Here is an 18,114-nt window from a genome sequence, read left to right as displayed (position 1 = left end):
GGCCCAGTCAGCATGGGTTTATGAAAGGCAGATCCTGCTTGACGAACCTGATCTCCTTCTATGACAAAGTGACGCGCTGGGTGGATGAGGGAAAGGCTGTGGATGTGGTCTACCTTGACTTCAGCAAGGCTTTTGACACCGTCTCCCACAGCATTCTCCTCAAGAAACTGGCTGCTCTGGGCTTGGACTGGCACACGCTTCGTTGGGTTAGAAACTGGCTGGATAGCCGGGCCCAAAGAGTCGTGGTAAATGGAGCCAAGTCCAGTTGGAGGCCAGTCACTAGTGGCGTCCCCCAGGGCTCGGTGCTGGGGCCGGTCCTCTTTAATATCTTCATCGATGATCTGGACGAGGGCATTGAGTGCACCCTCAGTAAGTTTGCTGATGACACCAAGTTAGGTGCGTGTGTCGATCTGCTTGAGGGTAGGAAGGCTCTGCAGGAGGATCTGGATAGGCTGCACCGATGGGCTGAGGCCAACTGCATGAAGTTCAAGAAGGCCAAGTGCCGGGTCCTGCACCTGGGGCGCAATAACCCCAAGCAGAGCTACAGGCTGGGAGAGGAATGGATGGAGAGCTGCCAGGCAGAGAAGGACCTGGGAGTGATGGTGGATAGTCAGCTGAATATGAGCCAGCAGTGTGCTCAGGTGGCCAAGAAGGCCAACGGCATCCTGGCTTGTATCAGGAACAGTGTGACCAGCAGGGCTAGGGAGGTGATCGTCCCCCTGTACTTGGCTCTGGTGAGGCCGCACCTCGAGTACTGTGTTCAGTTTTGGGCCCCTCGCTACAAGAAGGACATGGAGGTGCTCGAGCGGGTGCAGAGAAGGGCGACGAAGCTGGTGAGGGGCCTGGAGAACAAGTCCTACGAGGAGCGGCTGAGGGAGCTGGGCTTGTTCAGCCTAGAGTAAAGGAGGCTCAGGGGTGACCTTATTGCTCTCTACAGGTACGTTAGAGGAGGCTGTAGCGAGGTGGGGGTTGGCCTGTTCTCCCACGTGCCTGGTGACAGGACGAGGGGGAATGGGCTTAAGTTGAGCCAGGGGAGTTTTAGGTTAGATGTTAGGAAGAACTTCTTCACTGAAAGGGTTGTGAGGCATTGGAACAGGCTGCCCAGGGAAGTGGTGGAGTCACCATCCCTGGAAGTCTTCAAAAGACGTTTAGATGTAGAGCTTAGGGAAATGGTTTAGTGGGGACTGTTAGCGTTAGGTCAGAGGTTGGACTCGATGATCTTGAGGCCTCTTCCAACCTAGAAATTCTGTGATTCTGTGATAACTGGCAGAGGAGCTGGCCAAGACGCTTACCATCATTTATCAACAGTCTTGGCTATCGGGGGAGGTCCCAGTTGACTGGTGGTAGCAAACGTGATGCCCATCTACAAGGAGGGCAGACCCGGGAAATTACAGGCCTGTCAGTTTGACCTCAGTGCCAGGGAAGCTCATGGAGCAGATCCTCCTGAGAGTCATCACGCAGCACTTGCAGGGCAAGCAGGCAATCAGGCCCAGTCAGCATGGATTTATGAAAGGCAGGTCCTGCTTGACGAACCTGATCTCCTTCTATGACAAAGTGACGCGCTGGGTGGATGAGGGAAAGGCTGTGGATGTGGTCTACCTTGACTTCAGCAAGGCTTTTGACACCGTCTCCCACAGCATTCTCCTCAAGAAACTGGCTGCTCTGGGCTTGGACTGGCGCACACTTCGTTGGGTTAGAAACTGGCTGGATAGCTGGGCCCAAAGAGTCGTGGTAAATGGAGCCAAGTCCAGTTGGAGGCCAGTCACTAGTGGCGTCCCCCAGGGCTCGGTGCTGGGGCCGGTCCTCTTTAATATCTTCATCGATGATCTTGATGAGGGCATTGAGTGCACCCTCAGTAAGTTTGCAGATGACACCAAGTTAGGTGCGTGTGTCGATCTGCTTGAGGGTAGGAAGGCTCTGCAGGAGGATCTGGATAGGCTGGACCGATGGGCTGAGGCCAACTGTATGAAGTTCAAGAAGGCCAAGTGACAGATCCTCCACCTGGGGCGCAATAACCCCAAGCAGAGCTACAGACTGGGAGATGAGTGGTTGGAGAGCTGCCAGGCAGAGAAGGACCTGGGAGTGATGGTTGATACTCGGCTGAATATGAGCCAGGAGTGTGCTCAGGTAGCCAAGAAGGCCAACAGCATCCTGGCTTGCATAAGAAACGGTGTGACCAGCAGGGCTAGGGAGGTGATCGTCCCCCTGTACTTGGCTCTGGTGAGGCCGCACCTCGAGTACTGTGTTCAGTTTTGGGCCCCTCGCTACAAGAAGGACATCGAGGTGCTTGTGCGGGTCCAGAGAAGGGCGACGAAGCTGGTGAGGGGTCTGGAGAACAAGTCCTACAAGGAGCGACTGAGGGAGCTGGGCTTGTTCAGCCTAGAGAAAAGGAGGCTCAGGGGTGACCTTATTGCTCTCTACAGGTACGTTAGAGGAGGCTTTAGTGAGGTGGGGGTTGGTCTGTTCTCCCACGTGCCTGGTTACAGGATGAGGGGGAATGGGCTAGAGTTGCGCCAGGAGAGTTTTAGGTTAGATGTTAGGAAGAACTTCTTTACCGAAAGGGCTGTTAGACATTGGAACAGGCTGCCCAGGGAAGTGGTGGAGTCACCATCCCTGGAAGTCTTTAAAAGAAGTTTAGATGTAGAGCTTAGGGATATGGTTTAGTGGGGACTGTTAGTGTTAGGTCAGAGGTTGGACTCGATGATCTTGAGGTCTCTTCCAACCTATAAATTCTGTGATTCTGTAATATTTGCCAAATCTGCATACAACCACTCTGTCTTTGGCCACTTAGGAGATTACCTCTGACTCTGACTCTGAATCTTCGTATTGTGCTCAAAGTAACATGTTGCTATTGTGGAGGCTCAGAATGCTATGCTCAGCTCCCGAAAGTTGCACTGGATGACTGAAAATTGGCCACCAGATCTATTGTCCTGGTAGTCTATAGGAAGTATTTATTTCCATGGTGGAAAATCTTTTGTATACAATCTCTCTTTAACAGGGAGAGAAAGTATCTGTTTTGTCTCCTAGCATATGATAGGAAACACTATCTTATTTTAAAGTAAGTGTCAGGTTTAGGTGTCCTTACCATCATTTTAAGGGGCATAACTAGAATTTCTACAAATGTAAGCTCTCGAAAGCTGTGGTTCTTGTTTATTTTTTAATTTTTAAGGGGGTGGGTTGCGGTGGGTATTGTTTTGGTTTTGTTTAAAAAAACAACAACAAAGTAAACCACCTTTGATCGTCTGTTGTCTTCTGGGGTCTGGTTAGTGACCATGTGGAATACCTTAATCATGAGCAACCAAGTCTTGAACTATTGTCCAGACTATACTGTATAGCAGGTCTCAACTCAAGTTGCTGCCAAGAAGCATTTTTTTTTACCTGTTCCTCAAAAATTAAGAACAAGAAATGTAAATGTATGCTAAGATTGCCTGAATCTGCAAATATTTCTTTTTTCACTGCTATACTTTTCTTTTTTTTTTTGACTACTATAATTGATAATACACCCATATTTTTGTGCAATGTAAGTGGATGTTCTAGAAGAGTATTAGAATTTAATTCTATAACTAAATCTTTCTTTAATGGAAGAGAAAATCTTGTATGGCACATCCCATACACCACTGCTGGCATACAGTGGAAATGTCTACAAGTTACAACTGATATTGATGTTATTGATTCTCCGTTCTTCATTTCATAAGGAAGTTTTGGGAAGCATCATGACTTTTGAGTAAGAAAAGCCATCTAATTTATAACGGTATTTCATTCTCAGTATTTCATATTATGAAACAGAGTTGACAATTGCTATTCTTTTTCCCCTTGTAGATAATCTGTGGAGTGCCTATTCAGAAAAAGGATCAATAGTTGAGAAAAAAAATCAGCCATCAGTTTCTGGATCAGAAGACATAAAAATTGGTGGACGCCCTTATGTTTTTACAGACATCATGACCTACTTCACAATGCTTGTAGGGATTTATTTTCCATCTGTAACAGGTAGATATACCTATTTTCCTTGAGTAAAGACGTGTTTTCGTAGTTGAAAAAATATTTTTGTGTGAATGTTTATTGCTGACACAATATTCCTAGTCTCTGTCCAAGTTTTAAGTAGCAGATTTTCTGGTGCTGGAAAGGCATAGCTGGCTACTGGTTATTTTAAGAGTTTATAGAACTTAATGGATCAGTTCAAGTGCTGTTTATGTACCTGGAAATAAAAAAGAAATATACTTTTTTATTTCTATACCTGGAAATAAAAAGAAAGCTCCATGTGTTACTAAATGTTTATTCAGAGTAAGCTGCAGCTGAGTTGAAAATTTCTTACCTTCATAATGTGTTTATCTTCATATGCATGAGAGAGAACAGTTGGGTATTAAGGTGTTTCAGGTATTCAAGCCATGAACTGCATGAGCTTTGTTTAAACTTCCAATTTTTTTTTTTCAACCGTAACTAGCAGAGACTTTTTTGTTTATCAAGATTAAAAGTTAGGTTAATTTTATATCATTTCCCTCAGGTCTTGTTTGACTGAAATAACTAAATAATTTTTATTGAAAAATCCTAGCTCAAGCAACTTAATATCAAGTAAGAGAACAGAATTCTGATGCAAAGTTGCAACATTATTTGCTAGAAGAATACCAAATGGAGATGTCACTTCATATGCTTGTCCTCTTACTGTTCTCATTTCTATACTTCAGGTTCTTTCCTGTTTCCCATCCCTCTTCTTCACCCTTGTCTCTTTAATCTTAAAAAAGTAAGATCAAAATCTTACTGTATGCCAGCCTGTGCTTATGATTTCACTGTGTAGTGTTTGTCAGTGCTTTTGCACCGGATTCTTGACCTTAGCATCTGATTTTTGCCTCTAACAGTGATCAGGGCAATTCTAGGAATGATGGCAGAAATAGTGCATGATTTTTTTCCACTCTTTTACAGTGTTTTGGAAAGTGATTTTTGTTCTGTATTTAGGTTCAAACACTAATGTATGCCTGTGATCCCCTGACCATTCCTCTGTACTTCATGCCTGCTCCTTTCCTTTTGTTTCTGTTTTCATTATTAATTGATTTGCATACATATGTTAATGTATAGACTGTTTAGTAGAAAGTTAGTACATTTGGTCATGCTGGTTCAAATTTTTAAACCCTTATTAGTTTAAAACATCCATCCCCTACATTTTGCTACTCTTGTATATTTCCCCATTCTAAAAATGATTGACTTTTTTCTGAGCCTTCTGGAATTTCATGATGGGTGGTAACACAAATTTCTGAATCAAATGCAGGTCTTCTAATTTCCAACCTAGAACTCCCCTGGTGCAACTTGAGGCCATTCCTTCTAGTCCTATCACTAAGTTACCTGTGAGAAGAGGCCAACCCCCAGCTCCCCACACCTTCTTTTCAGGTAGCTGTAGGGATCGATAAGGTCTCCCCTGAGCCTCCTCTTCTCCAGACTGAACATCCCCAGTTCCCTTAGCCGCTTCTCATAAGACCTGTACTCCAGACCCTTCACCAGCTTCGTAGCCCTTCTCTGGACATGTTCCAGGGCCTCCATGTCCTTCTTGTAGTGAGGGGTCCAAAACTGAACACAGCACTTGGGGTGCAGCCTCACCAGGGCAGAGTACAGGGGGACGATCACCTTCCTGTTCCTGCTGGCTACACTGTTCCTGATACAAGCCAGCATGCTGTTGTCCTTCTGTTGTCCCCTGGGCACACAGCTGGCTCGTGTTCAGGCAAGCATTGACCAACACCCCCAGATCCTTTTCCTCTGCACAGCTTTCCAGCCACTCTGCCTGTAGTGCTGCATGGGTTTGTTGTGGCCAAAGTGCAGGACCCAGCATTTAGTCATGTTGAACCTCATCCCATTGGCATCTGCCCATCAACCCATCCTGTCCAGGTCAGGCATGTATTTATTATTTAAATGAAATTAATATTCCATGTTTTTGTGACTTTTTTTTTTCTCCAGGTATTATGGCAGGTTCAAACAGATCTGGCGATCTTAAGGATGCTCAGAAATCTATTCCTACTGGAACTATTTTAGCTATTTCAACTACTTCTTTTATTTGTATCCTTTGTACTGTGGCTTTTTTTTTTCTAGTGGACTTTCTATAGGTATGGTACATTATAGAATTTCAATAAAAATTCATTTGAGTTGCCTGAATATAAAAATAATGAAATCTAAACTGAAATTTTAAATATCTATTCACACACAAATATATATATTGTGTGTGTGTATGTAGATGTATACATATATGTATGTGTATGTATGTATCTCCTATCTTCTACTAACATTTTAAGCTCCAAGTTACAATTCATGGTTTCAGTTAAGTGACATAGACATTTTAGCATATTTTAGTTGGCAGATTGCTTTGTCATTATACCCAGCATAACTACTGAAAGTCTTAAAGCAAACTAACAGCAAAACAAATTATTAGTTGTTCAATAACTAGAAGACACATATCTTTGTATGAGAAAATATCTTGTTGCATGATGCATGAACTGCTTGCTTAAAATATATTCCAAATCAATTGTGGATCAAATGCAGTTGTAGGGAACATAAACTAAAAAGTTGTAGTATGGGAGAATAATGAAAAAAAAAGTTTGTCATAGACATTTTAATTTCATCCCTGGGTAGGAAATCGTTTTCCCTCTATAATTATTTCATTTACAGTGTAATCTTCCTTCAGTCTCAATAACAGATCTCTCTTGCATAGTGCTGTTTGGTGCTTGTATAGAAGGTGTGATATTAAGAGATAAGTAAGTTGCATTCAACTTGTACTTTTATCAGGAGCATGTATGAAAACAGGTTATGTTAATCAGACTTATTTTCATTAATGGCTCTTCTGGGAAACATCTATGTGGAATATTTTTCTTACACTTAGGTAAAACTGTAGGGAAAGACTATCTCTTGAGCTAAGATGGCTGCAAAAACTGGAAATGTTAATGGACTGTATCACTGCAAAAAAGTAGAAGAAGAATCTGAGATAAATGTTTGTGAAGTGGAACTGTTCCTAATAAAATGGTCTTGAGAGAAAAAGCATAGTTAGTATTTTTATTGAGGTGGAGTAAGCATTCTTCAGGAACATATTGCCTCTTACTAAGTAATATCATTCCCCTTACTCCAGAATGATATTACTTAGTGAGAGGTAATATGTTCCTGAAGAATGCAGGCAGAAAAATTTTTGACAGTTGCATGACAAGCAGAGTTCATCAGAAAGACTGCAATGCACCATCAGGCCTATAATTTCTACTAGCTGCATGATTCTTATGCAGATTAGTTGTCACCCGTGTTATTTTCTGAGGCTCACTTTTTGAAGCATGAACGGCATAAAATTAATAGAGATGAGCATGAACAGCACCTCCAGGTCTTAATAAATTTCTCTGATGAGAGATTGAGTTGAAGAAGATGCTGTTGGGAATGTGCTAGCAGACTTTTCCCTTCCTGTTTGAGTCTCGTTTTATACTGACCAATGCACAGATTTGCTTTGGTTGACAAAACAGGGGCATTGGGATATCGTTTTGATGCTGAAAGAGATAATGCTTAGACAATTTATTTCTTTTAGTCTAGAAGGAAAAGTGTAAGTTAAAATCTGGATTCCAATCAAAGCTAATACAATGAGAATAAGTTAACATAATAGTAAAATGTAGGGGGATTTGTCTGTTTTTTGTTTTGTTTTCATCATGGATTGCCATAATATCTGCCATGGGGAAAAAAAAAGCTTGTACATTTCTAGTGTTTGTCTTTAATCTTTTCAAGTTGTACCTACTCTTTGTTTTAATGGAAGCCAAACTCCAATGCCAGCATTAAGAAGCAGATATATGTCATCAGAGAAGCATAGTGTGTTGTTGTTTTTTTTTTTTCTCCTACATAAGTAGTGTTTTTTTTCCTCTGTCTTCTCCTGTAGTGAAGATAGTACTTCTATAGTACTAGCATTCAAGCTTAAGCATACGCAAGAACTTGAACACTGGCTTGTTATATTAATCTGATTTACCTTGGTGTTGTCAATAGCCAGGCCAAAAAGAGATGAAACATATAATTTTTCTTAGCCTATACCCTTTTATTTTCTCTGGTGTTTTTTTAGAAAACGAAAATATAAAGAAATTATATACTCCCATGGGGGGAGGAAAGAGTACTTTTTCATGCTTCACCTAAGATGTCCATAAATGAACATAAAGTCAATTATGTTTGGATTGGATACTCAGTGCTGTGTTATGAAAGCACTTCTTTCTTTTATTTCTACGCCCTCCTAGCCTTGTTTGTCATAGTGGTTCATTGAACTTGCATTAGTTAGCACGACAATGTAAACAGTTCCTCTGTATTTCGTTGTCCATATGTCAGTGTCATGCTATATATTAGAAAGGCTAATACGTTATTTTAACAAATCTCTTTATGCTCTGGGGTACACCTATATCACACACATGTATAATGCAGACTTCTGAAATCTAGTTCCTGGTATTCACAAGGATCTAAAGGATGCATATGTAAATACTTTTTCTGTTGTTAATTCTTTAAAGTTTGCCAAGATATCTGATAGTTGTCACTTGTCTGCTTAAAAGGCAGTACCTAAAATCAATCAATTATGTTTTTGTTGTTGTTGTTGTTTTTTTTAATACAGCACGATAAATTGGTTGTTTGGGAAATCCTATAGTGCATGATGTGATGTGGTGTTTATTGCTGAAAAGCGATGTTGTCCAACCAAGATCAAGCTATGGGTTTAGAAGCTACAAAATAAATTCTTGTAGAGTTTGATGGTTTATGTGTGTATTTGTTCACTGTTTTGTTTTGTTCTTCACTTCCCTAAGGTTTGGAGAAGCAGTTAATGGAAATCTAGTGGTTGGTACACTGGCCTGGCCTTCTCCATGGGTTATTGTGATCGGTTCATTCTTTTCAACATGCGGTGCTGGTCTACAGAGTCTCACTGGTGCACCCCGTCTGTTGCAGGCCATTGCAAGAGATGGCATTGTACCATTTATCCAAGTGAGATAATATTTTTACTTTATATTTCAAATGCGGTTTATCTTTTGTTAACAAAATATGAGGCATTATTTTTGTTATTCCTCCAGAACTGTGAGGAAACGTTTTGGAGCTCATTTGTACTCTTGTGCAGCATTGTTTTTTCAGGCCAAAGTTTGAACGTGTCTTTTTCTGTGCAATTTAATTCTTTTTGTCCTCACATATAAATGTTAGAGAGTCAAAATTAAAAATATTTTTATTAATGGAAATGAACAAGCTAAGAAGCAACTAAACTTTTTTTGAGTCCAGATTGTGCTGACAATTTGTAATTTGAAATAAGTTAATTAAATGTTATGATTGAGATACTTAACTTATAATGTCATAGAGATACAGTTCTCATTTTTATTCATTTTTGTAGGCTGAAGTCAAGAAAGATGTAAGAATCTAATTCCATTCTATGACTCCATATGTCATGCATTTTATATGACTCCATATGTCATGCATTTTTTAAAATACAAATTAAAAAAATGTTTGAAGAGAGATTTTAGACTTGGAAGGCACTTACAGTTTTGGAGTCATACAGCCTTTTCATGGACAGTAAGAGAAATGAGAGGAGATGAATACAGGAGCAAGAGCATGACGTTTAAGAAAGAAGCAAAAAAACTTCTTTTAGAACATGAGCAGAAAAAATGACATTTCATAGTATAAAGGAACGTAGACTGATCAATGAGAGGAAGCTAAGGAAAGAGGAGAAGTCAGGATGAAGAAGGAATGAGGTGAAGCACCTACACATTTGGAAAGGAAGCAGTTATGGAAAATGAGAGTGAGGCTTTAATGCTTATAATTGCAGAGGGGAGTGTGGAGGAGACTGAAGGTAGCTCTAACTTTAGGTGAGGCATTTCGCCATCTATTATCCAGTATAGCTGGATGGCTTTCACAACAAAGGAAATTACCATGTGCTAGATGATTTTTCGTAGGGCCTTGTGCAGAATAGGGCTTTCCTAAGTCCTCCTAGGAATAATCAATAATAAGGATCAATATTTATGTTTGTAAATACGGACTTGATGTCTATTTTGTATATTTTCTATATTACAAAAAATAATGCTTTCAACTGTTAGCTTTTTATAGACTAAGCATTACTCTCTGATGCATTCAGATTTCAAGTTAGTTAAGTTTATTTCAACAGCAGCTGCAGTACCACTTTAATGTAATGTAGTCGTTTATTTTAGTAAAGATTGCAACATTGGAAAGCATACATTTTTGTTTTGTTTTATGGTATAGATTTTCTTGTTTTCCTTTGTAACTAATTACTGTTTTAAGTTCAAGTTAGTTAGGTCACAATCTGCAATATGTTTCACAACAGTATAAAACACACCTTTCCCCAGTTTTACTGTATACTTGAATTGAACTAGGTATTTGGTCATGGAAAAGCAAACGGAGAACCAACGTGGGCTCTGCTCCTCACTGCTGGTATTTGTGAAATAGGAATTCTGATAGCCTCTTTGGACAGTGTAGCACCAATTCTTTCAATGTAAGTATGAATTTGTTATTTCATGTTCGTTTAAGTTAAATAGTACTTTACTTTTAAATTAACTAGATAATGTTTTTTTTTTTTTTCTTCTCTTTGAAATAATGCATTCTAGACTTTGTCTTCCAACAAGTTACATTTCTATTTGATCCTTGAGGTAATCTGAAATGAAAAAAATGTTTTGGTTGGAATTAATTTCAAGGCATAAGAAACTTTCCTTGACCAGAGTTCCTGAATGCTAGCAAAAGCATTTAACTTAAAAAACAAACAAACATGTTAAAAAAGAAGTTAAATAAAAATTCTTCCTATTTAAACAGTTTTGTGTTTTAGGGTATGAACTGAAATTTATTTTACTGACGTTGTCTTGGAAGTTTATTCCATGTGTTTTGGGTTGACCTCAGTAGGCAGCTAAGCACTGCACAGCCACTTGTGCACTCCCCTCACAGTGGGATGAGGGAAGAGAATCAGAAGGGTAAAAGTGAGAAAAATAATGTGTTGAAATAAAAACAGCTTAATAGGTAAAGCAAAAGCTGCATGGGCAAGCAAAGCAAAATAAGGAATTCACTGCTTCCTATCAGTAAGCAAAGATTTAGCCATTTTGAGAAAAGTCAAGGCTTTGTCACTCATAACAGTTACTTGAGAATACAAATGCTGTAACTCCAGACATCCTCCCCTTCCTCCTCCTTTCCCTCAGCTTTTATTGCTAAGCATGACTTCACATGGAATGAAATATCCCTTTGATCCTCTGGGGACCGCTATCCCAGATGCATCCCTCCGAAATTTTTGCACACATCCAGCTTACTTGCTGGCAGGGCAGTGTGAGAAACAGGGAAGGCCTTGATGCTGTACAAGCACTGCTCAGTGATAGCTAAAACATCAGTGTGTTATCAGTGCTGTTTTGGTCACAAATCCAAAACATAATACCATACAAATTAATATGAAAAAAAATAAATAATACCGAATCACAGAGTCATTAGGGTTGGAAAAGACCTCCAAGATCATCTGATCCAACCATCACCCTATCCCAGCCAAAACCAATACACCATTATTGCCAGATGTTAGCTGTGTTTTCTGTGAAATCTTTGTTTGAGACTGAAAATTAATCTAACATCATGTTTTGAGACATGACATTCTACCAGCATGTTGGTGTTTAACCCAGCAGGCAGCTGAACACCACACAGCCATTTCCTCCCTGCCCCACCCAGTGGGATGAGAAAGTAAATTGAAAAACACAAGAGCTAAGATATAAGATATACAGCAGGAGATAGGACAGTTTAATGGGGGGTGGAGGGTCGGGTGGGAAGAACAAACAAAGCAAGTGATGCACAGTGCAGTTGCTCAGCACCCAATGACTAATGCCCAGCCAGTGCCCAAGCAACAGTGCTTCTTTCCCCCCCAACTAGCCAATTCCCCCAGTTTCATTGTTCAGCATGATGTCAATTGTATGGAATATCCCTTTGGCCAGTTTGGGTCAGCTGTCTTTGTTCTGTCCCCTCCCAGCCTCTTGTGCACCTGCAGCTTCCTTGCTGGCAGAGCACTACAAGAAGCTGAAAAGTCCTTGACTTACTGTAAACACTGCTCTACAGCAGCTAAAACATGGGTGTGCTGTCAACATTATTCTCATCCTAAATTCAAAACATAGCACCATACCAGCTACTAGGAAGAATATTAACTCTATCCCCACCAAAACACAAACAAAGCATTAATTTAATCTACATCTTGTGTTCTGTTGGCTATTGTGAACACAGTAGAGAAGTTTCTGCACTTTCTTTGGACTGTGCTTAGACTTAGCCTTTTAACATGAGTCTGTCTAGTTCATTCCTGTTGCAAAATAGTTTTGTTTGTTTGTTTTACCTTAACAGGTTTTTCCTGATGTGCTATATGTTTGTAAATCTGGCTTGTGCAGTTCAGACGCTTTTACGGACTCCCAACTGGAGACCTCGTTTCAAGTATTACCATTGGTAGGAGATATTCTTTCATTCAGAAGAATTAAAACTGCTTATACAGCCTTGATTTGTTAATTGCATTGCTGTAATTAAGCAAAATATCCTTTCTGACTTCAATAAGTTAGTATGCAAGAATGAAGATGTAATGGAGTATCATCTTTCATATATAGATAAAGAAATGGTGAAAATCTTCAGGAGTACTGACTTTCATTTTCGTTATGCAAAAAGAGAAATAATCCGCATATAAAAAAAAAAAAAAAAACTTGTACAGAAAAAAAAAATAATATGTCTCAGTTTGCTATGTAACCAATCAGTATTTTTTAATTATGTCATGCTTTAGCCATTGCTTCAGAAACTGAAGAAAAGTGGATACTTGACAGTCAGTGAGGTTGAACACAAAGTATTTTTCTTAAGTGACTTAGAACAAGTTCAGAATAAGATTTTCTTTGATTTTGAGTTGATGTTAAAAATGCATATAATTTTTTATTCGCAGTGATTTGATTGAGAAATTTTACTGAGAAATTTTACTGCCAAAATTCTTTAAAAACTAGATCCTTCAGGAGATAAACTTGACTGATTCTAGGATGTAAGAGTTGTTTATTTTTTCCCCTTTAGAGGGTAGAGTGGAAATGAAATGCCACAATTAAATCCCTGACACATCTTTTCGAATATGCTCAGTAGGTACTTATTAGTTTGGCACTTAAACCTCCAAATATTTCAGTGCCTGTATCTGAAGTTTATCATTGCAAGTATTGTTTGCAACATCAAGAAGAAAATGTGGGTGTTGTGTCTTGTTGAGGTTGTTTGTTTGTTTTGTTTTGTCTTTCAAAGCCCCTCTTCTCCCAAATAATGTGATTATGGAAGAAATAGTAGGAGGTCCAAAGAAAAAAAAGCTAAAGCAGATGAATAAGATAGAGGGTAGCAAGAGGAGGATGGTCCATGGTAAGGAATGAAAAGCAAAGAGTTTTGACATGGCAGCTGCAAAGTTTGTAACAATTCGGCAACACTTCTACAACCTGTGCCCTCCCTCAGAGAAACCAGTGAGCCAATTGACTCACTGTGTGTCTATATAATCGCTTCTGCCAGGCAAACTGAGTGTCAAAATGCTTGGTCAGAATTGGGTTGGGAATATTTTTTTGTGTAAAAGCAGACTCCTAAGTGAAATTAAGCATGAAAGACCATCTGTTGCTTTTGTAGACAGGCTACATTTAGGTTGATAGAACAGCTAGAAAGCATTTCTTTGAACACATGTGTTTGTACTCAATACTTGCATGGTAATAAAAAAGTAAACTAAATGAGCCAAACAAAAGTTGTCTCTTTATATGTTCTTTGTCAATCTAGTAAAAGCTAGCTCTGAGTTGAAAGGCAGGTGTGAAGAAATTCATGGTGTATTATCTGACTAAATGTAGACACAAAACGATCCTGTTCTGAGGTGACCTACATCTGTCTGTGTGATATTAGGTACAAAACAGGCATATAAACTTTAATCTGGAAATGTTTCTGTGACTTTTTCAGCTCAGTCATTCTTTAAAGCCTTTGAAAGATTGTTTTCAGTAATCTGTTCTCCTATGTGTGTGTGTCCTTACCTGAGACATGCCACATTGTAAGTAGAACATACAATTCATTAGTAAAATTTAATTTATTTTTTTTCTGAAATTAGCATAATGTTCTTCAGTATTGTTTGAGAAATCTTAAAGCTTAACTTCAAATCAACAGTAAGCAATGGCACGTTTTGAAACAGATCCTACTTAGAAATAATGGTAGAGTTACAGAACTGGCAGTAGTGGTAACTATTATATCTAGTTCTTCAATTACATTTATTTCACATAGGCTTCAGAATGTGATTTTTATAAACTAAAGCTATGACAATGTATTTTATTTATATATTTAGCTATGAAATTTTTTGAAGGTATAGAGAGGTCGTTCTGGGAGTTGACTTAAGTAAGAAATTGACTTTGTAGAACACATGCATGTCTATTTAATAATTGAAAAAATGGTTTCTTCTAGGACTCTTTCATTCCTGGGGATGAGTTTATGTCTTGCCTTGATGTTCATTTGCTCCTGGTACTATGCTTTGGTTGCCATGTTAATTGCAGGATGTATATACAAGTACATAGAATATAGAGGGTAAGACCATATATCTTATGTATTCTATATTTAATATATTTAACATTCAGCAAAAAGCTTTTTTATACAAAGTAGATACAACTGAAGCAACAGAACGAAGTGTTCCCTGAAACAAGGTGAGAGCCATCTCTGTTAAGCGTTACAACTTTGCAGGTTCTAATTTCTCTGGAAGCTCTGTTCCAAAGTCCTCAGCAGGCATAACTAATCAAAATAAGAACTAATATGGCTGGGAAGTTTTCATTTGAACAAAAACTATGGTGTCATATTTGATACTTCGGGTATATTGTCTTTTTACACCAAACAGGAACTACTACAAAAATATTATATTATCTTGTGCCAAAGCCATAAACCTCTACTCTTTTATGTAGACTTAGCACTTTTTAGAATCAATTGCACAAATCCAGAGTGCCCACTGATCCATTTTCTGAAGGCTAGAATTTAATTTGCAATATACTTTAAGAGCCACACCTGTAAGAAATGCTCTACAGAAAGAGAGTTAAAGAGCATGCTCAGTTCATTAAATAATCTCATCTAGTATTTATTTCTGTATTTATGATTTTTGTGTGTGCATTTTCCATTTCTAAGGAAAGATCCAATGCAATTCTAGTCCAAAAAAAAAAAAAGACCAGAAAATTGAAATGAGTCTAGTTATTCTGGTGAGTAATTAAGCACAAGTGTTCAGTAGATCAACAGATATAGATTGTTCCATGTTGTGGATTCTCCGTCTTTTAATGCCTCCATTTCCAGGATAGACGCTTTCTTGGATATAGTCTTCCTGGATTATAACAGCTCCTGCTATTGGTTTCGTTACAAGGAAATTCTTTTGCTTGTTTTATCCAATAAGTCAGATCCGATGAAAGGAATTCTGCTTGTGCGTATATGTATGTATATACATACATAAAATATTTTGGATGTATATATATATATATATATATATATATACCGGCAGAATTTCGGTTTCTTTGATCATGGGAAGGTCTACGCTACACCGGGCCTGATGGCACCAGATGGGATGCGCCTCTCTCGGAGAGGGGTAAGGATCTTTGGTCAGGAGTTGGCAGGGCTGATAGATAGGGCTTTAAACTAGAGTCGAAGGGGGAAGGGGCTAAAACCAGGCGCGCCGGTGAAGACCTAAGGGATGGTACGCTAGAATCAGAGGGGCTGTGTGCCAGTGAGGTCCTTTGGTCAGATCCACAAGGTGCTGAGTGTAAGGAGACGCACTTGAAATGCTTTTACACGAACGCACGCAGTATGAGGAATAAAATAGATGAGCTAGAAGTCCTGGCCCAGTCCCGCAACTATGACATCATCGGCATAAGCGAAACCTGGTGGGATGAGTCCTGTGACTGGGGTGTTGCGATAGATGGTTACAGGCTCTTCAGGAGGGACAGGCAGGGAAGGCGAGGTGGTGGGGTGGCGATGTATGTGAAGCAGGGGCTGGACTGTGTGGAACTTCAGGTCGGCGATGGCAAAGTTGAGAGCCTCTGGGTAAGGATCAAGGGACGAACGAATAAAGGGGATGTCGTTGTGGGAGTCTATTACAGACCGCCTGGCCAGGACGATAGCGCCGATAAATTATTCTTTACAGAACTAAGAAAGGCCTCGAGATTAACTCCCCTTGTCCTTATGGGGGACTTCAACTTGCCGGACGTTAACTGGGAGTGCCACACAGCTGACACAAGCAAGTCCAGGAGGTTCATGAAGCACCTAGATGATAACTTTTTGGTGCAGGTGCTAACGGAGCCAACTAGGAAAGGTGTCCTCCTAGACCTGTTGCTAGAAAACAGAGAGGGTCTGGTGGGAGATGTGGTGATTGGTGGCCGCCTCGGCCATAGCGACCATGAAGTGGTTGAGTTCAATATTTATGGTGACAGAAGGAAAAGTGCCACCAAAACCTCATCCCTAGATATGGGGAAAGCGGACTTCAGGCTGCTCAGGGAACTAGTCAGCAAGGTCCCCTGGGAAACTGCTCTTGAAGGCCTCGATGTCCACCAGTGCTGGTCACTCTTTAAGCGATGCCTCCTAGAAGCACAAGATCAGGCAATTCCAAAATATCGCAAGTCAGGCAGGCGGGGAAGGAGGCCGGCGTGGCTGACCAGGAATGTTCTAATGGAGATTAGGCGGAAACAGAGAGTGTTTCGCTACTGGAAGGAGGGCCAGGCGTCATGGAAAGAATACAGGGATGCTGTTCGTGTTTGTAGGGAGAAAGTTCGAGTGGCCAAAGCACAGCTAGAGTTGAAGCTGGCTGTGTCTGTGAGAGAAAATAAAAAGGGTTTTTTTAGATATGTAAATGGAAAAAGGAGAACTAAAGAATACATAGGGCCGCTCCTTGATAGGGAAGGTCTCCTCACAGACGATGACGTAGGCAAAGCAGAGACGCTTAACGCCTTCTTTGCCTCTGTCTTCAATGCCGATGATGGGCTTCGGGACCGAGGGTGCCCTGAGCTGGAGGACCGGGACGGTGGGGATGACAAACTCCCAACTGACCCTGAACGTGTGCGGGATTTGCTACTCCACCTGGATCCCTACAAGTCCATGGGTCCGGATGGGATTCATCCCCGGGTGCTGAAAGAGCTGGCGGATGTCATCGCGGAACCTCTTTCAATTATTTTTCAACGATCCTGGGAATTTGGAGAGGTCCCGGTAGACTGGAAGCTGGCAAATGTTGTGCCAATTTTCAAGAAGGGTCAGAAAGAAGACCCTAGCAATTACAGGCCTGTCAGTCTCACGTCAGTGCCTGGTAAAATCATGGAGAAGTTGGTTCTCGGACTTATTGAGGCGCACCTGGGGGACAGAGCAGTCATTGGTCCCAGCCAGCATGGGTTTGTGAAGGGTAGGTCCTGCCTAACTAACCTGATTTCCTTTTATGATAAGATCACCCGTATGGTGGACCAAGGGAAACCAGCTGATGTGATTTTTTTGGACTTCAGCAAGGCTTTTGACACGGTTTCCCATAGGATCCTACTGGACAAAATGTCCACCATACAGCTAAATAAAAACATCATACGATGGGTGAGCAATTGGCTAACGGGCAGGGCCCAAAGGGTTATGGTAAATGGGGCTGCGTCAGGCTGGCGGGCGGTCACCAGTGGGGTCCCTCAAGGCTCCATTTTAGGGCCGGTACTTTTCAATATTTTTATAAACGATCTGGATGTAGGAATAGAGGGTATTTTGAGCAAGTTTGCTGATGACACCAAACTTGGAGGAGTTGTGGACTCAAATGAGGGCGTAAAGGCCTTACAGAGGGATCTGGACAGGTTGGAGAGCTGGGCGATCACCAACCGCATGAAGTTCAATAAGAGCAAGTGCCGGGTCCTGCACCTGGGACGGGGAAACCCTGGCTGCATGTACAGACTGGGCGATGAGACGCTGGAGAGCAGCCTAGAAGAGAGGGATCTGGGGGTCGTGGTAGACAGCAAGTTGAATATGAGCCAGCAGTGTGCCCTGGCAGCCAGGAGGGCCAACCGTGTCCTGGGGTGCATCAAGCATGGCATCGCTAGTAGGTCAAGGGAGGTGATTGTCCCGCTCTACTCTGCGCTGGTGCGGCCTCACCTCGAGTACTGTGTGCAGTTCTGGGCACCACAG

General features: G+C 40.8%; 1 protein-coding gene across 2 annotated transcripts in view; it reads left to right on the top strand.

Moving 5' to 3' along the window:
• LOC311206680 (solute carrier family 12 member 7-like) overlaps positions 1-18,114 on the top strand; it is a gene marked incomplete at its 5' end in the record, with an annotated part of 85,998 nt that overhangs the window by 44,781 nt on the left and 23,103 nt on the right. For both annotated transcript variants that reach the window (XM_084282230.1, XM_084282229.1), the window contains 7 exons: positions 3,820-3,987; positions 5,941-6,039; positions 6,674-6,731; positions 8,778-8,952; positions 10,341-10,459; positions 12,319-12,417; positions 14,410-14,529. In XM_084282230.1, coding sequence (XP_084138356.1) covers positions 3,820-3,987; positions 5,941-6,039; positions 6,674-6,731; positions 8,778-8,952; positions 10,341-10,459; positions 12,319-12,417; positions 14,410-14,529 — 838 coding nt within the window. The remainder of the gene's footprint in view (positions 1-3,819; positions 3,988-5,940; positions 6,040-6,673; positions 6,732-8,777; positions 8,953-10,340; positions 10,460-12,318; positions 12,418-14,409; positions 14,530-18,114) is intronic.

The sequence above is a fragment of the Netta rufina genome (genome assembly GCF_964035555.1).
Source record: "Netta rufina genome assembly, chromosome: 2".
NCBI lineage: Eukaryota > Metazoa > Chordata > Aves > Anseriformes > Anatidae > Netta > Netta rufina.
Note: the sequence above shows the minus strand (reverse complement) of the source record. Positions and strands in the feature narration are given on the sequence as shown.